This window comes from Oncorhynchus mykiss, chromosome 2 (genome assembly GCF_057628025.1).
Source record: "Oncorhynchus mykiss isolate SJ-2025 chromosome 2, ASM5762802v1, whole genome shotgun sequence".
In the NCBI taxonomy this organism is placed as follows: Eukaryota; Metazoa; Chordata; class Actinopteri; order Salmoniformes; family Salmonidae; genus Oncorhynchus; species Oncorhynchus mykiss.
Window position 1 is genome coordinate 54,351,310 of NC_143023.1, and position 17,828 is coordinate 54,369,137.

At 40.9% G+C, this 17,828-nt stretch overlaps 1 protein-coding gene across 1 annotated transcript in view; it reads right to left on the reverse strand.

The window, feature by feature from the left end:
* Positions 1-9,628, reverse strand: part of ambra1b (autophagy and beclin 1 regulator 1b) — a 52,563-nt gene extending 42,935 nt beyond the window's left edge. Inside the window, exons 1-5 of the mRNA XM_036950722.2 lie at positions 9,324-9,628; positions 6,551-6,803; positions 6,095-6,153; positions 5,790-5,973; positions 5,270-5,442 (exon numbers count right to left, since the gene is read on the reverse strand). Coding sequence (XP_036806617.2) covers positions 5,270-5,442; positions 5,790-5,973; positions 6,095-6,153; positions 6,551-6,685 — 551 coding nt within the window. The 5' untranslated portion in view covers positions 6,686-6,803; positions 9,324-9,628. The remainder of the gene's footprint in view (positions 1-5,269; positions 5,443-5,789; positions 5,974-6,094; positions 6,154-6,550; positions 6,804-9,323) is intronic.
* Between the last annotated feature and the right edge of the window lie 8,200 nt (positions 9,629-17,828).

A 17,828-nucleotide genomic window follows, 5' to 3' on the forward strand; every position in this document is an offset into this window, starting at 1 on the left:
TGAGGCCAATGGTTACATTAAAACAGTAACAGAGTTTAATGGCTGTGATAGGAGAAATCTGAGGATGATCAACAATATTGTAGTTACTCCACAAGAATAACCTAAATGACAGTGTGAAAAGGAGGAAGCTTGTACATGGTCTACTTATTAGCTGCTCAACAAGACCTAGACTATCTGAATCAGATATGCTAAATTAGGGTTGAACTGAAAACCTACAGGACAGTAGATCTCCAGGAAGAGGGTTGGGCAGCCCTGTTGTACAGAATGCATCCTGTTTGCAATAAGCTACTAAAGTAAAACTGCCAAAAACCAAAAAAATAATGTCTTGAATACAAAGCGTTATGTTCATATTTTCAAGCACAGTCGCGGCTGCATCAGGTTATGGTAATGCTTGTTATGGTAATGCCTGTCATTAGCAAGGACTAAGGATATTTTTTGTATTATTATTTATACAAAAAGAAACAGAATAGTGCTAAGCACAGGCAATATACTAGAGGAAAACCTGGTTCAGTCAGACTACCAACAGCCTAGGACAGTAGGACAATAACCTAAAACACAAGACCAAATATACACAAGTTGCTTACCAAGACGACATTGAAAGTTCCTGAGTGGCCTAGTTACATTTTTTACTTAAATTGGGTTGAAAATCTATAGCAAGACTTGCAATGAGCAACAACTTAACAGACAAATGTGCAAGTATTGTATAATCCAGGTGTGCAAAGCTCTTACACACTTACCAAGAAAAACCTCACAGCTGTAATCTCCGCCAAAGGTGATAATAAAAATGTATTGACTAAGGGGTGAGAATACCTATGTAAAATTTGATCTGTATTTCATTTTTCAAATAAATGCACACATTTCTAAAAACCATGTTTTCACTGTCATTATGGGGTATTGTGTGCATTTGGGTAAAAAAAAAAGAAGAAAATAAATTGAATTCAGGCTGTAACAAAATGTGGAATAAGTCAAGGGGTATGAATACTATCTGAAGGCACTTTATATACATTGCATTCAGAAAGTATTCCGACATTACGTTACAGCCTTATTCTAAAACGGCAAAAAAATAAAATCCTGTCAATCTACACACAATAACAAAGGCAAAAAAAGTCATATTTACGTGAGTATTCAGACCTTTCACTCAGTACATTGTTGAAGCACCTTTGACAGCGATTACAGCCTGGAGTTTTTTTTAGGTATAACGCTACAAGCTTGGCACACCAGTATTTGGGGAGTTTCTCTCATTCTTCTCTGCAGATCCTCTCAAGCTCAGTCAGATTGGATGGGAAGCGTTGCTGCACAGCTATTTTCAGGTCTCCAGAGATGTTAGATCGGGTTCAAGTCCAGGCTCTGGCTGGGCCACTCAAGGACATTGAGACTTATCCCGAAGCCACTCCTGCATTGTCTTGGCTGCGTGCTTAGGGTCGTTGTCCTGTTGGAAGGTCACAGTCTGAGATGCTGCCACCACGCTTCACCATAGGGATGGTGCAAGGTTTCATCCAGACGTGACGCTTGGCATTCAGGCCAAATAGTTCAATCTTGGTTTCATCAGACCAGAGAATCTTGTTTCTCATGGTCTGAGAGTTCTTTAGGTGCCTTTTGGCAAACTCCAGGAAGGCTGTCATGTGCCTTTTTACTGAGGACTGGCTTCTGTCTGGCCATCCTACCACAAAGGCCTGATTGGTGGAGTGCTGTAGAGATGGGAGAACCTTCCAGAAGGACAACCATCTCCACAGAAGAACTGGAGCTCTGTTAGAGCGACCATCAGGATCTTGCCCAGTTTGGCCAGGCGGCCAGCTCTAGGAAGAGTCTTGGTGGTTACAAACTTGTTCCATTGAAGAATGATGGAGGGCACTATGTTCTTGGGGACCTTTAATGCTGGGGACCTTCAATGTTCCTCGACACAATCGTGCCTCGGTGCTCTACGGACAATTCCTACAGACAATTCCAACTCATGGCTTGGTTTTTGCGCTGACATGCACTGTCAACCATGGGACCTTATATAAAACAGATGTGTACCGTTCCAAATCATGTCCAATCAATTGAATTTACCATAGGTGTACTCCAATCAAGTTGTAGAAACATCAAGGATGATCAATGGAAACAGGATGCACCAGAATATAATAGCAAAGGGTCTGAATGCTTATGTAATTAAAGGCATGCTGTACATTTGCAAACATGTCTAAAAAACACTTTCACCTTGTCATTATAGGGAATCGTGTGTAGATTGATCCATTTTAGAATAAGGCTGTAACGCAACAAAATATGGGTCTGAATACTTTCCGAATGCTCTGTATGTATATACAGTTGAAGTCGGTAGTTTACTTACACTTAGGTTGGAGTCATTAAAACTTGTTTTTCAACCACTCCACAAAAATGTTGTTAACAAACTATAATTTGGGCAAGTCGGTTAGGACATCTACTTTGTGCATGACACAAGTAATTCATCCAACAATTGTTTACAGACAGATTATTTCACTGTATCACAATTGCAGTGGGTAAGAAGTGTACATACACTAGGTTGACTGTGCCTTTAAACAGCTTGGGAAATTCCCGAAAATGATGTCATGGCTTTAGAAGCTTCTGATAGGCAAACTGACATCATTTGAGTCAATTGGAGGTGTACCTGTGGATGTATTTCAAGGCCTACCTTCAAACTCAGTGCCTCTTCGCTTGACATCATGGGAAAATCCAAATAAATCAGAAAAATACCTCCAGATCATCCTTGGGAGCAATTTCCAAATGCCTGAAGGTACCACGTTCATCTGTACAAACAGTAGTACCCAAGTATAAACACCATGGGACCACGCAGTCGTCATACCGCTAAGGAAGGAGACGCATTCTGTCTCCTAGAGATTAACGTACTTTGGTGCGAAAAGTGCAAATCAATCCCAGAACAACATCAAAGGACTTTGTGAAGACGCTGGAGGAAACAGGTACAAAATCATCTATATCCACAGTAAAGCGAGTCCTATATCGACAAAACCTGAAAGGCCACTCAGCAAGGAAGAAGCCACTGCTCCAAAACCGCCATAAAAAAAACAGACTACGGTTTGCAACTGCACATGGAGACAAAGATCATACTTTTTGGAGAAATGTCCTCTGATCTGATGAAACAAAAATAGAACTGTTTGGCCATAATGACCATCGTTATGCTTGCAAGCCGAAGAACACCATCCCAACCATGAAGCACAGAGGTGGCAGCATCATGTTGTGGGTGTGCTTTGCTGCAGGAGGGACTGGTGCACTTCACAAAATAGATGGCATCATGAGGCAGGAAAATGATGTGGATATATTGAAGCAACATCTCAAGACATCAGTCAGGAAGTTAAAGCTTGTTCGCAAATGGGTCTTCCAAATGGACAATAACCGCAAGCATACTTCCAAAGTTGTGGCAAAATGGCTTAAGGACAACAAAGTCAAAGTCAAGGAGTGGCCATCACAAAGCCCTGGTCTCAATCCTATAGAAGTTGTGTTGGCAGAACTGAAAAAGCATGTGCGAGCAAAGAGGCCTACAAACCTGACTCAGTTTGACTCAAGTTAAACCATTTAAAGGCAATGCTACCAAATACTAATTGAGTCTATGTAAACTTCTGACCCACTGGGAATGTGATGAAAGAAATAAAAGCTAAAATAAATTATTCTGACATTTCACATTCCTAAAACAGGGAATTTTTACTAGGATTAAAATGTCAGGAATTATGAAATATTGAGTTTAAATGTATTTGGCTAAGGTTTATGTAAACTTCCGACTTCAACTGTATCAGTGTTTCCGTTAGGAAAATGTGGCGCCAGACATTTGATCTGCAGCATGTTAATTTACTGGACCCATATGCATTGGGTGAGTAACCCGATTAGGGCGTCCACCCACGGTACTCAGAATGACAGCAAACATATAGATGATGGTAATTCATCTTAACAGCACATGCAACATCTTACCGAATTCTGATGCGCAGTTTTAAGATCTTACAATAACTTTCCGTTGTTTACTTTCTCAGCCAGCAAGAGATTAATAAACAGCAAAACCACTACCCTATGTCAATCTGCTTTCCCCAATAGTAGAAATGTTTACCTATTCTATTAATCAGCTTGTGGAATGATAGAACCCAAATTCATACAACCAGTATACGAAAAAAGTAAATAAAAATCAATGAGGCTGATGCAGCAGATCAGAAGGTTTAGATTAAAAATGTTGATAAACTATCTTCTTCACATTATATGCGCAGCAATGCGCATACGGCAGTAAGCTAAGCACGAATGTTTGTTCCATTATGCAATTTGCTGGAAAACGCTGTTGTCAAAAGCGCACTGCACATGCAAGAGGTTTCATGTGACCTTTAAAATGTCAATATTTTCATCTATGGAAGATCCGAAGATGCAACAATTAGCATGGGTTGCCAATATGACTAGGATTGTGCCTTTGGCTACTTGACAATGAAAGGAAGTTGAAATCCAATAGAACATGGAACAAACATGAGAGAAATAGGCTACTTGTTTCAATGACATTTGGAAGTCTTTATAAAAATAATTGCCTCAAAGTTTATAGAAATTGATTTTGGCTATAGGCTACTTTGAAGCAAGGTAAGACATGCCTCACAAAATAAGGTAAAACATTCCGGTTCCACACAATTAAGTATATATTTTCAAAATGCGTACTGCCTCCAGTTCACATTGCAAAGTGTGACGCGCTGAAGCCTACCGTTGCCTAATGCCTATGCACTTGAATGGCAAGCGCACTTCAATTACCAGTTGAGAAATAAAAATAGTAGCTCTTTAAATTGTGGCCATCAACTGTTTTTAACATGTGATTGCATTTAGAGTGGTGCGCAATGACTGGGCATATAAAAGCATGTTTCACTCCAGCAGCAACAGGAGCAGTAGCTGTCTGACAGATTTTCACTCAAACTAGGCTCTTTATCTGTATGCTGTACGCCTGTGATAAATAAGAATCATAAACGACCAAACGAAAACACACAAGCACCAATTTAATTATGCAAATGAACCTATAGAACAGAAAAGCATGACCGATCAAATGCATTTACATCGACCAACTGATATTTTTATCAATTAATAGGCTAAAAAGCATTATATTGCAATGGGCTTTTGTTATTCACCAGGACAATTGGCCGGCACCAATTTTATTTATTGGCTTTTTATTCTTTTTTTAAAATCACCCAAAAGCCAGCTATTACGGGCTAACTGAAACCCAGAGAGAGAGAGCAAAAGTATGTAGTATATATCCAGCCCTACATCAATCTCTATGGTCTCTCACCTGACTCTTTCAGTCTCGCTGCCGGTTTTGACCACGGCAAAGGGCTCGGGCCGGCTCCAGTCCCAGAAGTGGAGCTCGTTATTGGTGGCGATGAGGAGGAGCTGGGCAGTGGGGTGGAAGGCTAGCGAGGCAATGGCCACGTTGCTTTCCGTGAACCAGCTCTCACTGCCACCCTGCAGAAACAAACACAAGGGGATTTAATACAGAAAGAAACAAGTAGGATACGGAAACAGTGGATACAAACGCTTGCATGATCGTTATGGGATGCGGATTCCTGTCAAAGGGGTTTATCAACTAGACTACCAATAGAAAAGTTTCCTTATGATGCCTGGAGTTGGACAGTGCCCTGGGGGACACCTCGACATTTACTTCTGGCGAAGACTGTGCTGTGTATACAAGTCTTACAATCTAACATAGTAAAAGAATATACCTATGCAACTTGGCAAGCGGAGACCTGAAACTTGGGTCCTATTTTATTTTAATAGGGGTCTGTCTGTGTTTAAGAGAAGGCACCACTTACATGCAGGTCCCAGATGCGGACCTCTCCGTCAAGGCACCCGGAGGCCACCAGACCTGGGATCGTAGGGTGAAAGGTCACGCACCAGGGCGTACGGCGGTGGCCTACCAGCGAATGCAAGCACTTTCCAGTCTTCACCTCTGTGATGTAGATGTTGTGATTGACATGAGTGGAAGCCATGAGGGTCCTATCAAATTGGAGATAAGGGGGGTAGAGTAAATGTTACAGCTGCTATGCCGCTTAAGGAAGCCCAGCCTCAAATGCTCTCATGAATCCATTTGTGCGGCCGGGTCAGTTGAGTTCCTTACCGGTCTGGGCTGAAGGCCAACAGGAACGTCGAGCGAGGGCTGTCTGGCAGCTCCACTTTCTGTGTAAGGGCAACAAACATTGCTTAACGCCTTACATGGAGGTAGCACACGCATTATTAAATGCACTAATCATAGTATAATTACATATATTCAAAAATACATTTGTTTTTACTTAAGACTTGAGTGAAATTGTGATCCATCAACTGCATATTATTAGGTATTTTAAAGAACAACTCCCAAAATAGACTATAGATGATAAAGATAAGCACAGGGCATTGTTTCCATGGTGACGAGTTAAAGGCAATGGTATATTGTCCCAGATCAAAATGCCTACTGCAGCAGGTGGGCAGTGAAAGTAGTGAGAGATTGATAGCCTACTACTACTCCATATCTGTTGAAACCAAAGCAGTTTTGACTAATCCTTTGACTGGGATAGTGTGCTTCTTTGGCTTTTACCTGACTCTGCCATTTCATCCAGCGGACCTTCTCCTCCACCAGCTGCTGCAGCAGGCGCTTGGAGCCAAAGGCCTGTGAGCCACGCTCCCGGCTGGACAGGATCCGCACAGAGTTCCTCTGATGACGAGAGGCCATGGTGGTTCTCCTCCCGTACGGGGCTGGGGCCACACCACCACTCTGCCACAGGCCTCTCTGGCTGGTCTAGGGACAGTCACTTCTGCTGCCGCCACTTGCTCGCCATGCAGAGTCTAGGCTGGGAAGGAGAAAGAGACAATGGGAAGAGAGGGCCAAGGCCAGAAGATAGTAGTTTAGTTTTGGTTGACATAGGTTTTGCACATGGAAGTAGTTGATGATTGAACAATGTAGTCTGTCAAACTCATTTAAGATCATGAGGGTGTGCTGTGTTGGCCTAGACATTATATAATCTGACAGCTAGAAGCAGCACTACCAATGAGTGCTATAGAACTACACTGAACAAAAATATAAAATGTAGGACCTGCACAGCCAGCTTCTTCACCTGCGGGATTGTCTGAAACCTGCCACCTGGACAACTGATGAAACTGAGGAGTATTTTTGTTTGTAATAAAGCCCATTTATGGGGAAAAACTGATTCTGATTGGCTGGGCCTGGCTCCCCCATGGCTGCACCCTTGCCTAATCGTGAAATCCATATATTAGGGCCTAATGAATACATTTAAATTGACCGATTTCCTTATATGAACTAAAACTCAGTAAAGTCTTTGAAGTTGTTGCATGTTGTGTTTATATTTTTGTTAAGTACATTTAGGGGATCGGTACTAAAATATCCTGTGTCCTTAAATAAGAACATCCAAGCTTGCAGCTCTCTGGCTGGCCTACATGTGCAGCCAAAGTCAAGATCTCACATCTGGAAGGCTGCCAAAAATGTTGCACTCTTAAAATGTAGTCATATTTTGGTCACAAATTGGCAAAACACCACAGGCAATGCAAAACAGCACTGCTTTGCACCCTCTTAACAAGCCTTGTTTAACTTGGGCTTGGATAACCAAAGGCATTTTAAACGAGGGGAAAATTTCTCCAACACTGGAGCGGGCAATTTTCCAGTAAACAAAGATGACCAACAAGAGTCATATTAGGAACACACAATACTTGGCAGGCAGGTGCCACATTATTTTAAACCATGACGGGTGGGCCTAATTGCAATTCTAAGTAAGACAGACGTCCAAACCGGATCCAAACACGGATCATCACTGCGGTATGCAATTTTCATCAAGTTGCTTTCCAGAACGCCAATGAGTGGTGTTTCATAAGCTATCCCTGCGGCTTGACTTAGCTCTACATTACAATCTAAGAAGAAACTGAGTGTAAGTCTATGGTGCAGAGTCACAAAGAGACACTGAAAAGCCTGTATGTTGTCAAAAAGTACCCGAATACACAACACCACAAGCACATTATTACACAACTATGTTATTGCAACTCCAATGCTGTTATTCTAAGAATGCCAAGTGATAACAACCATGTCATATGCAGATAACTATTTATTGAATTAGCTGTGTAGTGGGCAAAAACGTGCACCCCTTGGGGTCCCCAAGAACAGGTTTGGGAAACGTTGATTAGGTTAACACTGAGTGCACAAAGCATTAGGAACACCTGCTCTTTCCATGACAGACTGACCAGGTGAACGCCATGATCCCTTATTGATGTCACCTGTTAAATCCACCTCAATCAGTGTAGACAGGTTAAAGGATTGTGTATCATTCAGAGGGTGAATAGACAAGACAAAATATTTAAATGCCTTTGAACGGGGTATAATAGTGTCTGCCAGGCGCACCGATGTGTGTGTCAAGAACTGCTGGATTTTTCAGGCTCAACAGTTTCCCGTGTGTATCAAGAATGGTCCACCACCCAAAGGACATCCAGCCAACTTGACAACTGTGGGAAGCATTGGAGTCAACATTCCTGTGGAACGCTTTCGACACATTGGGGCATGGACTCTACAACGAATTGCGTCTGTTCTGAGGGCAAAGGTGTTCCTCATGTTTTGTACACTCAGTGTATGTCCATATTCATAGACTGCTGAAATTAAGTCATACTAGGTGGCTGACAAACAGCTTGAGTTTACCATGCAATGTTACCTAGCTACGATAACTTCAAATAAGAAATAGGATTTTGGCAAACTGATTAATATAGCTAGTTAAAATCACTGCCTTAAGTAAATAACGTTAGCTTGATAGCTATACTCAAGAAAATGCGTCTGAAACAGCTACGACTAATCAGCTAACTAGTTAACATTAGCGAATTGGCAAGCTAGTTAACCAGCTAACGTTAGCCAAATAAACATGTAGCCAACATTAGCTACTAACGTTACTAGCAAATTTGAGCTATCTAGAAAACTAAGTAGCTAACGTTAACATTCGGTAGGCAAACCACCAAGAACCAACCAGAAACCCAGCTAATGGTACCGGCAAATGTTTTTTCATAGCTATAGTAACGTTGCCTAATTTGTCAGTGTAGCTACCCAACGAACCCCGATAGCTTGCTAGGTTATCCCGCTAAACTTGGTAACTAGCCAATAGAAAAAAACTTGCTATTAAGTTGGTTAATGTTAGTTATTTTGAAAATAGCTAATCCTTGCTGCCAGTCCCGGATACTGTATTAGCATAACTAGCGCGCTAACTAGCTACTGTATAGAACAAAGCCGACGATACAACGTTAGATATGAGACATAACAAAAAAACAAACTGCTTATATTCTGCAGAATCAGCTAACGACTGAGTCAAGAGGCCATTGCCTACCTTTCTTGTATTCTTGTTGAAATGTGTCATCATAGGCGTAGCTAACTGTTAGCGTAGCAAGCAAAAATGTACGACAAGTACGAGCTTGCTACACTTGTCTTAGCCTTGACACATTAATGAATTGACCAATATCAATCTATGATAATTGCGATTGAACACATTCATATCCTCTGATAAATCTATTTCATCATATTATCGTGGCATAGAGCAAATTCATTGTGCTAGCTATCCGTCTACTGCGTAGCTAGCTTCCCAGAGATGTGTGTCGTGAACAACATTTTAGCGTGAGCAACAATAATGGAATCGGTGGTTCGCCTTCAATATAAAAGTCTCCCATTGAAACTGATAAAAAGAATAGAGGAATCATGCCACAGTTGTACTAGATTAATCAGCTTTCCAGCCCTGCTCATGGGGAGCTACCATCCAGTAGGTTTTCACTCCATCCCTAACTAACCTAATTCAGCTCATCAACCAGCTAACTATAACAATCGGGTGCTCTAGATTAGGGTTGGAGCAAAAACCTACATGACAATAGCTCTCCAGCAACAGGGTTTAGAGAGCCCTAGACAAAATAATGATCTGTTGAATATGAACTATAATGGTCAAAAATATAAACGCAACATGAAACAATTTCAATGATTTTACTGAGTTACAGTTCATATAAGGAAATCAGTCAATTGAAATACATTTATTAGGCCTTAATCTATGGATTTCACATGACTGGGCATAGGCCCATCCAATTGGGTGCCAGGCCCACCCACTGGAGAGCCAGGCCCAGCCAATCAGAATGAGTTTTTCCCCATAAAAGGGCTTTATTACAGACAGAAATACTCCTCAGTTTTATCAGTTGTCCAGGTGGCTGGTTTCAGACAATCCCGCAGGTGAAGCTGGATGTGAAGATCCTGGGTTGGTGTGGTTACACATGGTCGGCAGTTGTGAGGCTGGTTGGGCATACTGCCAAATTCAAAAAAAATGACGTTGGAGGTGGCTTATGGTAGAGAAATGAGCATTAAATTCTCTGGCAACAGCTCTGGTGGACATTCCTGCAGTCAGAATGCCAATTGCACACTCCCTCAAACTTGAGACATCTGTGGCATTGTGTTGTATGACAAAACTGCACATTTGAGTGGTGGTTAATTGTCCCCAGCACAAGGTGTACCTGTGTAATGATCACGCTGTTTAATCAGCTTCTTAATATGCCACACTTGTCAGGTGGATGGATGATCTTGGCACATCTGTGGACACCATTTCACAGAAATACGCTTTTTGTGCATATGGGAAATTTCTGGGATCTTTTATTTAATCTCATGAAACATGGGACCAACACTTTACATGTTTCATTTATATATATTTTCAGTATAGATAAGCATCTGTTGAAATCGCACAATGGATGTATTAGACTTCAGAATTGCTTTGGTGGCATGGGCTACTCAGGCCTGGTGCTCTGGTCAGCTGATTGTTCCCCCGCACCTGCCCACAATTGCTAATAACCCACCCGTAACTGCCAGACTAGGCCCATATGTGTTAAAGTGACAATCTGAGGCCCACACCCGAACCTAACACCGCAAATATAGCAATGCGGTGTAGGCCACAGTCAGAGACAGTGGAATACTTTTTTGACAGGGGGTGCAGGATTCTTCTGCTGCTGCCTGATTTAGACATGTTTCTGCTTTATAATTTCCAACATTTTGGTAGGCTATTTGTTAGTCAACTTGTCCTTAATTAGATACATGCAGCTTCTCTTCTGTCATTAGGCTTATATGTTGCCCTAGAACAGTGTTTCCCACACTTTTTATAGTCCAGTTCAACCTCCAGCTGCGTACCCTCTCTAGCACCAGGGTCAGCGCACTCTCAAATGTTGTTTTTTGCCATCATTGTAAGCCTGCCACACACACACTATACAGTACATTTATTAAACATAAGAATGAGTGTGAGTTTTTGTCACTACCTGGCTTGTGGGAAGTGACAAAGAGCTCTTATAGGACCAGGACACAAATAATAATAATCAATAGTTTTGCTCTTTATTTAACCATCGTACATATATAACCTTTTTGTTCATTGAAAATTGTAAATAACTCACCACAGGTTACTGAGAAGGGTGTGCTTGAAAGGATGCACATAACTCTGCAATGTTGAGTTGTATTGGAGAGTCTCAGTCTTAAATCATTTTCTACACACAGTCTGTGCCTGTATTTAGTTTTCTTGCTAGTGAGGGCCGAGAATTCACTCTCACATAGGTACGTGGTTGCAAAGGGCATCAGTGTCTTAGCGTGATTTGCCAAGGCCGGATACTCTGAATGTAGCCCAATCCAGAAATTTGGGAGTGACTTCTGATTAAATAAAAATTTCACAGAACTGCTTGTTGCAATTTCATTGGGGCTCTGTTGTTCAGATATCGGTAAGTGGACTAGAGGCAAGACATGAAAGGGATAACGAATCCAGTTGTTTGTGTCATCCGTTTCAGGAAAGTACCTGCGTAATTGCGCACCCAACTCACTCATGTTCTTCGCTATATCACATTTGACATTGTCCGAAAGCTTGAGTTCATTTGCACACAAAAAATCATACAATGATGGAAAGACCTGTGTGTTGTCCTTGTTAATGCAGACAGAAAAGAGCTTCAACATCTTAACCATAGCCTCAATATAGTTGTGGAGAGTCCCTTGTAATCCTAGATTCAGGCGAGAAAAAACATCACCCAGCTAGGGCAGTCGTGTGAGAAACTCGTCATCATGCAAGCGGTCAGATAAGTGAAAATGATGGTCAGTAAAGAAAACTTTAAGCTCGTCTCTCAATTAAAAAAAAACGTGTCAATACTTTGCCCCTTGTTAACCAGTATGTTGTAAAAGCGTTACATGGTCGCTGCCCATATTATTGCATAGTGCTGAAAATACACAAAAGTTCAGAGGCCTTACTTTATAAAAAGTTTACAATTTTCATTGTAGTGTCCAAAAATTATTTCAAGCTGCCAGGCATTCCCTTGGCAACAAGAGCCTCTCAGTGGATGCTGCAGTGTACGTACCCCAAGCAGCGTCGGGAGAAACTACTTGCATGCATGTTACCACTCCACTATGTCTCGCTGTCATGGCTTTTGCGCCATCAGTACAGATACCAACATGAGCAGCAGCTACATTTGGCTTCATACGGACAGTTAGTGGAATTCCTGCGAGATAGTAACAGTTAATGTGATTGGATGTTAATTATTTGACTAGGCTACCTGTATTTGACTTTGTCTTGTTATTTCGCTGAACACTACATGGTTACATTTTATTTTTGGCAGTGAAACGAGGCTACTCAGGAGAGAAAAAAACCCTCACCCAAATGTATAGACCCGTCAAATTAACTAAGTATTGTCTTCTGTTGAATTTATATAACATTCCAATCTTTTTTGGCATTTTCTAGTCCAATTGTGGCACGATTCTACTATTTTTATCCGTTTGCATCACGGACTTGTATTTTGAAGCTGAACCGCCGATTTCACTATTGTTGCTCACGACACACTGGTGCGTTCCAGAAAAGCAAAAATGTATACGGAACATTATGTAGGAAAAGGCAATTACAGTAAAGCCCAAAACAGTAACTTAACGTAGTAGGTGCCGTAAAAGAAACGCCTGAAACTAGATCCCCTACATACTTGAGAAGAAGGAAAGCAACTGTCGGGGGAGGTTCTCTTCTGCACTGTTCAAACAACCCAGTAAATGTGGAGGAGTTAAATCGCCTTGTTAATTAAAGTCCAAAAGCAGAAGTCGTGTCACAGGCTCTCTTAACATTTCTCCTGAAAACCTTTACACCCGGTTGTTGGGGACTCGAGGCATCTGAGGACTCGGCAGCAAAAAAAGGGGGTCATGGCTAGAAGGGATCCAGTTTTTGTAAAATTAACATCAAATTGGACTTTTCTTAGCAGGTTAGAGTAATTAAGCTAAGGTTAAGAAAATAGTTATGACTAGGGTTAGCTAAAATATTTTTAAAACGAACGTTAGTTTGACAAAAGAAGGATCTCTTTCAGGCATAACACAGCAAGGGTCAGCCGAAGATATTAACATTTTAGACATATCCAATGTCTGCAATGTTTTTGGATAACGTGATGACGTCGTCGCTGCTAGCTCTGCTCCCCTGTGCGCACAATTTACATAATAGTCGGAACTAGGAAACTCAAGACATTTCAGACTTGCTGATTCGTTGAACACGGCACGTGTATAACTACAACCAGTTAGCAAGTCGGAAATTTCAGAGTTTCCTAATTCAGACTAGCATAAAACCAGTAGATGGTGATAGCGCTGACGTCATCCACGAATTCATATGGAAAACTCCATATGGAGCATGAAGCTGCAAGTATTTTAATTTGAAGCGCGCCATGCTGAATGGGGCTGAAAGGCACCAAAGTAATCGCAAAGGATGATAGTGAAAGTGGCTGTAACTAGCAAAGGATCATGGTCGATGAATTCATTTTCATCCTACACGAGAGAGCCCCGTGCTTGGTCTGTGTTAGCATGTGGTCCTGTGTGATGACAAATGTAGGAGTCAGAATAGATCACTATTTAATGAAATATCTTGATTTGTAGCAATCTTAAAATAGTTAATGTGGGGATCAAACTTGATCATAATAAACACATTTTAGAGCCCAAAACGTCTGTCTAAAAAAATGTTTGGCAGTTCTGGGGATCATAATTTACATAGGCTTTTTATGGGAGACCAGGGTTTTTGGCACCAGGAATATAATTTGTATATGGGTGCGCCAGTGCCACTATTCATTTAAGTATTATTATGACTTGACAGCAGTCAATAATCTGACTTTCTAAATGAAAAGAAACCAAATATTTCTTTACTACACTCTTATTTATATAAATTACACTTGTCAAACAGCTTTTGCTGAGAGGTGTGCTCCTTTCTGTCCTATGGGCGCGTTCGATCAGATCACTTTTGTCAAGACATTGACCATCGTTGGTCACCGTTGGTCCTAATCTTTTAAAAGCCTCTCCCATAGACACAAAATGCAATAGCAGCTGGGTCTGGTCTACTTAGGAAATTGACTTCCATTGAAACATACAAAAAATGAGGGAGTGGAGATGTCTCGCTTTCTCTTCTGTCTTTGACTACATGTCGTCTGTATGACATTTACAAAAATCATGTGATCAAAGGTCAATCAGTTTTTGATGAAGGTCGCCTTCAAGTCGCCAAAGTTGCTTTTCAACACAGATTATCCATTATATTGACCACATACTCTAGCGACCGCTCTAACAATGAAAATAAATGTCTTAAAAAATGGAAGGCAGTCGGGAAGAGGCAAGATCAGGTTTGACCATTCAAGTCAATGAGAGGGCAGATACGCGTGTATCACCCAGGACCAGGCACTAGGGATGTCACGTGCTGGGATCTCACGTGTCCTACTCATATCAGTTCACTCGTAACTAACTACCTGATCATGACAAAACATCTATTTGATCAAATAAGCCAAATGCGACTCTCATTGACCTCCATATAAGAGCTTGCTTGGTGAGTGAAAAATATGTAAAACGCCACCTGCTGGAGAAGACAGATTTTGGGCCCAGTTATCCCTCTCGCTTTACTCTGTTTTCACCAACTGCACCATGCAGCCATCCCTGCATTGTGGGAGGAATTATTTGAGTGTTTTTGTTTGACCCATGCTAACATGGCCAAATATGTGTCTGAAACAGCAACCAAACAAATGTGCAATGCACTTTCCGAAGTGTGAAAGGCAGCAAGACGCAACATAGTCTGCTGGAAAACCACTTGAAGAAGAAACAGGAACCAACTTTGCCACGATTCTAAAGCCTTATTCACAATGCAGGCCTTAATGCTCAAATCCGTTTTGGACTACTAACTGTACAAACAGCAAGTTACAAGTGACCAAATTGGATTTGTGTGTGTTCAAACAGCAATCATTTGCTGACAAGGCTATGCTAGTGTCATAGTAATGACGGGTGTGTGCAGTGCTGTAGGCTGATTGGCGGTTGTGATTCCTATGCTCAGATGTTATGTAGCAAGCTAAGGTGACAACAATGTCTGCCATGGAGGTTTCCCAGTTGCTTGGAATGTTTTAAATCATAGGGTAAGAAGACTTTAAAAGCCTCAATTGATAAGATGATCCAACTTCCAAAACGAGTCCTTTTTTTGGCTAGCCACAGCAGTCAACTAGCTAGCTAGATGGCTGTTTAGAGTTCTAACACATTCACTAATTTCTTTGTAAACAATTAACAAGCTAGCTAGCTACCACATGTTCTTGTCAAACTGTCAACAGAGTAGCTAGCAAGCAACAAGATATGCCAAATAACAGTCTAAAAACCACTTGAGGGCATATTTTGAACATTCAGACAAGTCACAGGGCCAGGAATCAGATTTGTATCTGACTTCAAATGTCGCTTGAAATATCTGATTCCATGTGCTTTTTGGCTGTATATATGCAAATAGATAGGATTTCAGTTACTTCAAATTGCCAATGTGAACACGGCTTAAGAGTCATGGGTAACTGCATACATCTGAAAGTGGGCATGTCAAATGAAGTGGGTGTATGGAAAGAGAATCATCTAATTGGCCAGATTTGGAGTCTAAAGCTACAGGGGATAAATTAGAGTGATATCTGAGAACTCTCTCTCTAACCAATTAATTGTACACAAGTTATTTTTTCAGTTTGTCAGTGTGTGATATGGGGGCCTGTCAGAATAGAAATTACATGATGATGTTATAATTCTGTTATTGCATCAAATGGTTCTTTTATGCAACAGAATAAGGGGTTGTTAGAACACTCATCTGTGTGTGTTCTACTGAGGAAGGGCCTCTGGTAGATTAAATACTGACAGAAGATTTACGATGTCTTTTGGGTGATACAACTTAAAGAGACCACATTCCATAGCATGAGTTAATGTTTCTGTTCTATAAGGTACCAGGAAGAGATGACTCCAGGGCCAGACACTGGTCTCTACACAACGAGAACACTTTTTACAGCAGATACTGTCTGCTGTGAATTATAAGTATCTTTCATACTAATCTTATCCTTGTGACCCATTTCATACATCTGTTTGTCATGTAGCCTGAGGGGGGTGTATCTTGGCTATAAAAGACCTTTGTATTTTTGTCTCGGTCTCTCAACAAATCATCTGAGGGTGATTCGTCGACCTGGCATCATTAATGTAGAGCACTCAATCGATTCATGTGTGTGTTGTATTGACCTGCTCCCTTATTAATAAGTGAATAAAGATTCAGTTTAAGTGTATCTCTGACTTGTGTGAGAAGTTTCTCTCCTCATTTGATAGTAAAAAATGAACCACCACAGGTATAGAAACATTTATTTAGACATTAATAAATAAACTTTTAGAAACATGTTAACACTGCCGTGTTGGTAAGGCTGGTCTCATAGACAAACCTTTTCACTCAGTCCCCCCTTCCAGCATTGTGGAATATCCCGTGCATACTGTATTTCTATACATTTTGGTGGAGATTTTTTTTTGTAATTTCAAAGCCAATTTTCTGAAATTCTACACGTTTTGTTGTGGGGTGCAGAGACAATGTTGCAATTTTAAAGCTAATTTCCTACAATTATAGACATTTTCCTATGTCTTATTTGTGTTCATGTGATATTTGAGTGACTCAAACATTACAACAAAATCAATCGGGTAAAGAACCTAGCTAAAAGACTTTAGCTGACTTGGGCTAGTTGATCTGACATTTTTGACAAGTTATAAATAGCTATCTAAGGTATGCAATGACTGACATGACAAGAGGAAAACTGATTATGCACTACCCAATTTCGAAATTCCACCTTGTACATTCTACTATTACAACTTTAATGATGGTTTCAACTTTAAGTTGAAAGCTGGACTGAGTTCCTAAAAAAATATATATATATTTTTTTGTTGGGGGTGGGGGGGTGTTTTTATTTTGGTGGTGTGGGCTGGTTGGCGTGCCCCACAGTTTGGGAACCACTGGACTAGACGCAGCATAGTAAACTAAAATCTGAGACACTCAAAGTAGCATGTTATGTTACGTTTGGTATGAGGCAAAAATTAAAGGAAGGTGGTTGGTCGGGGTGGATGCGCGACCTTATAATGCAAACGTCTAGCAACCCAAAGGTTGCGTGTTTGAATCTCATCATGGACAACTTTAGCATCTTAGCTAACTAGCAACTTTGCAACTACTTATTACTTTTTAGCTAATTTGCAACTAAGTAGCATATTAGCTAACCCTTCCCCTAACCCTTTAACCCTAACCTTAACCCCTACTCCTAGCCTAGCTAACGTTAGCCACCTAGCTAATGTTAGCATAGTCGAATGTCATCACGGACAACTTTAGCATCTTAGCTAATTAGCAACTTTGCAACTACTTAGCATGTTTGCTAACTTTTCCCCAAACTTTAACCCTTTAACCTAACTCCTAACCTTAAATCTAACCCCTGACACCTAGCCTAGTTATGGTTAGCCATCTAGCTAACGTTAGCCACAACTAATTGGAATTCATAACATAACATATCTATTGCAAATAACATTTTCT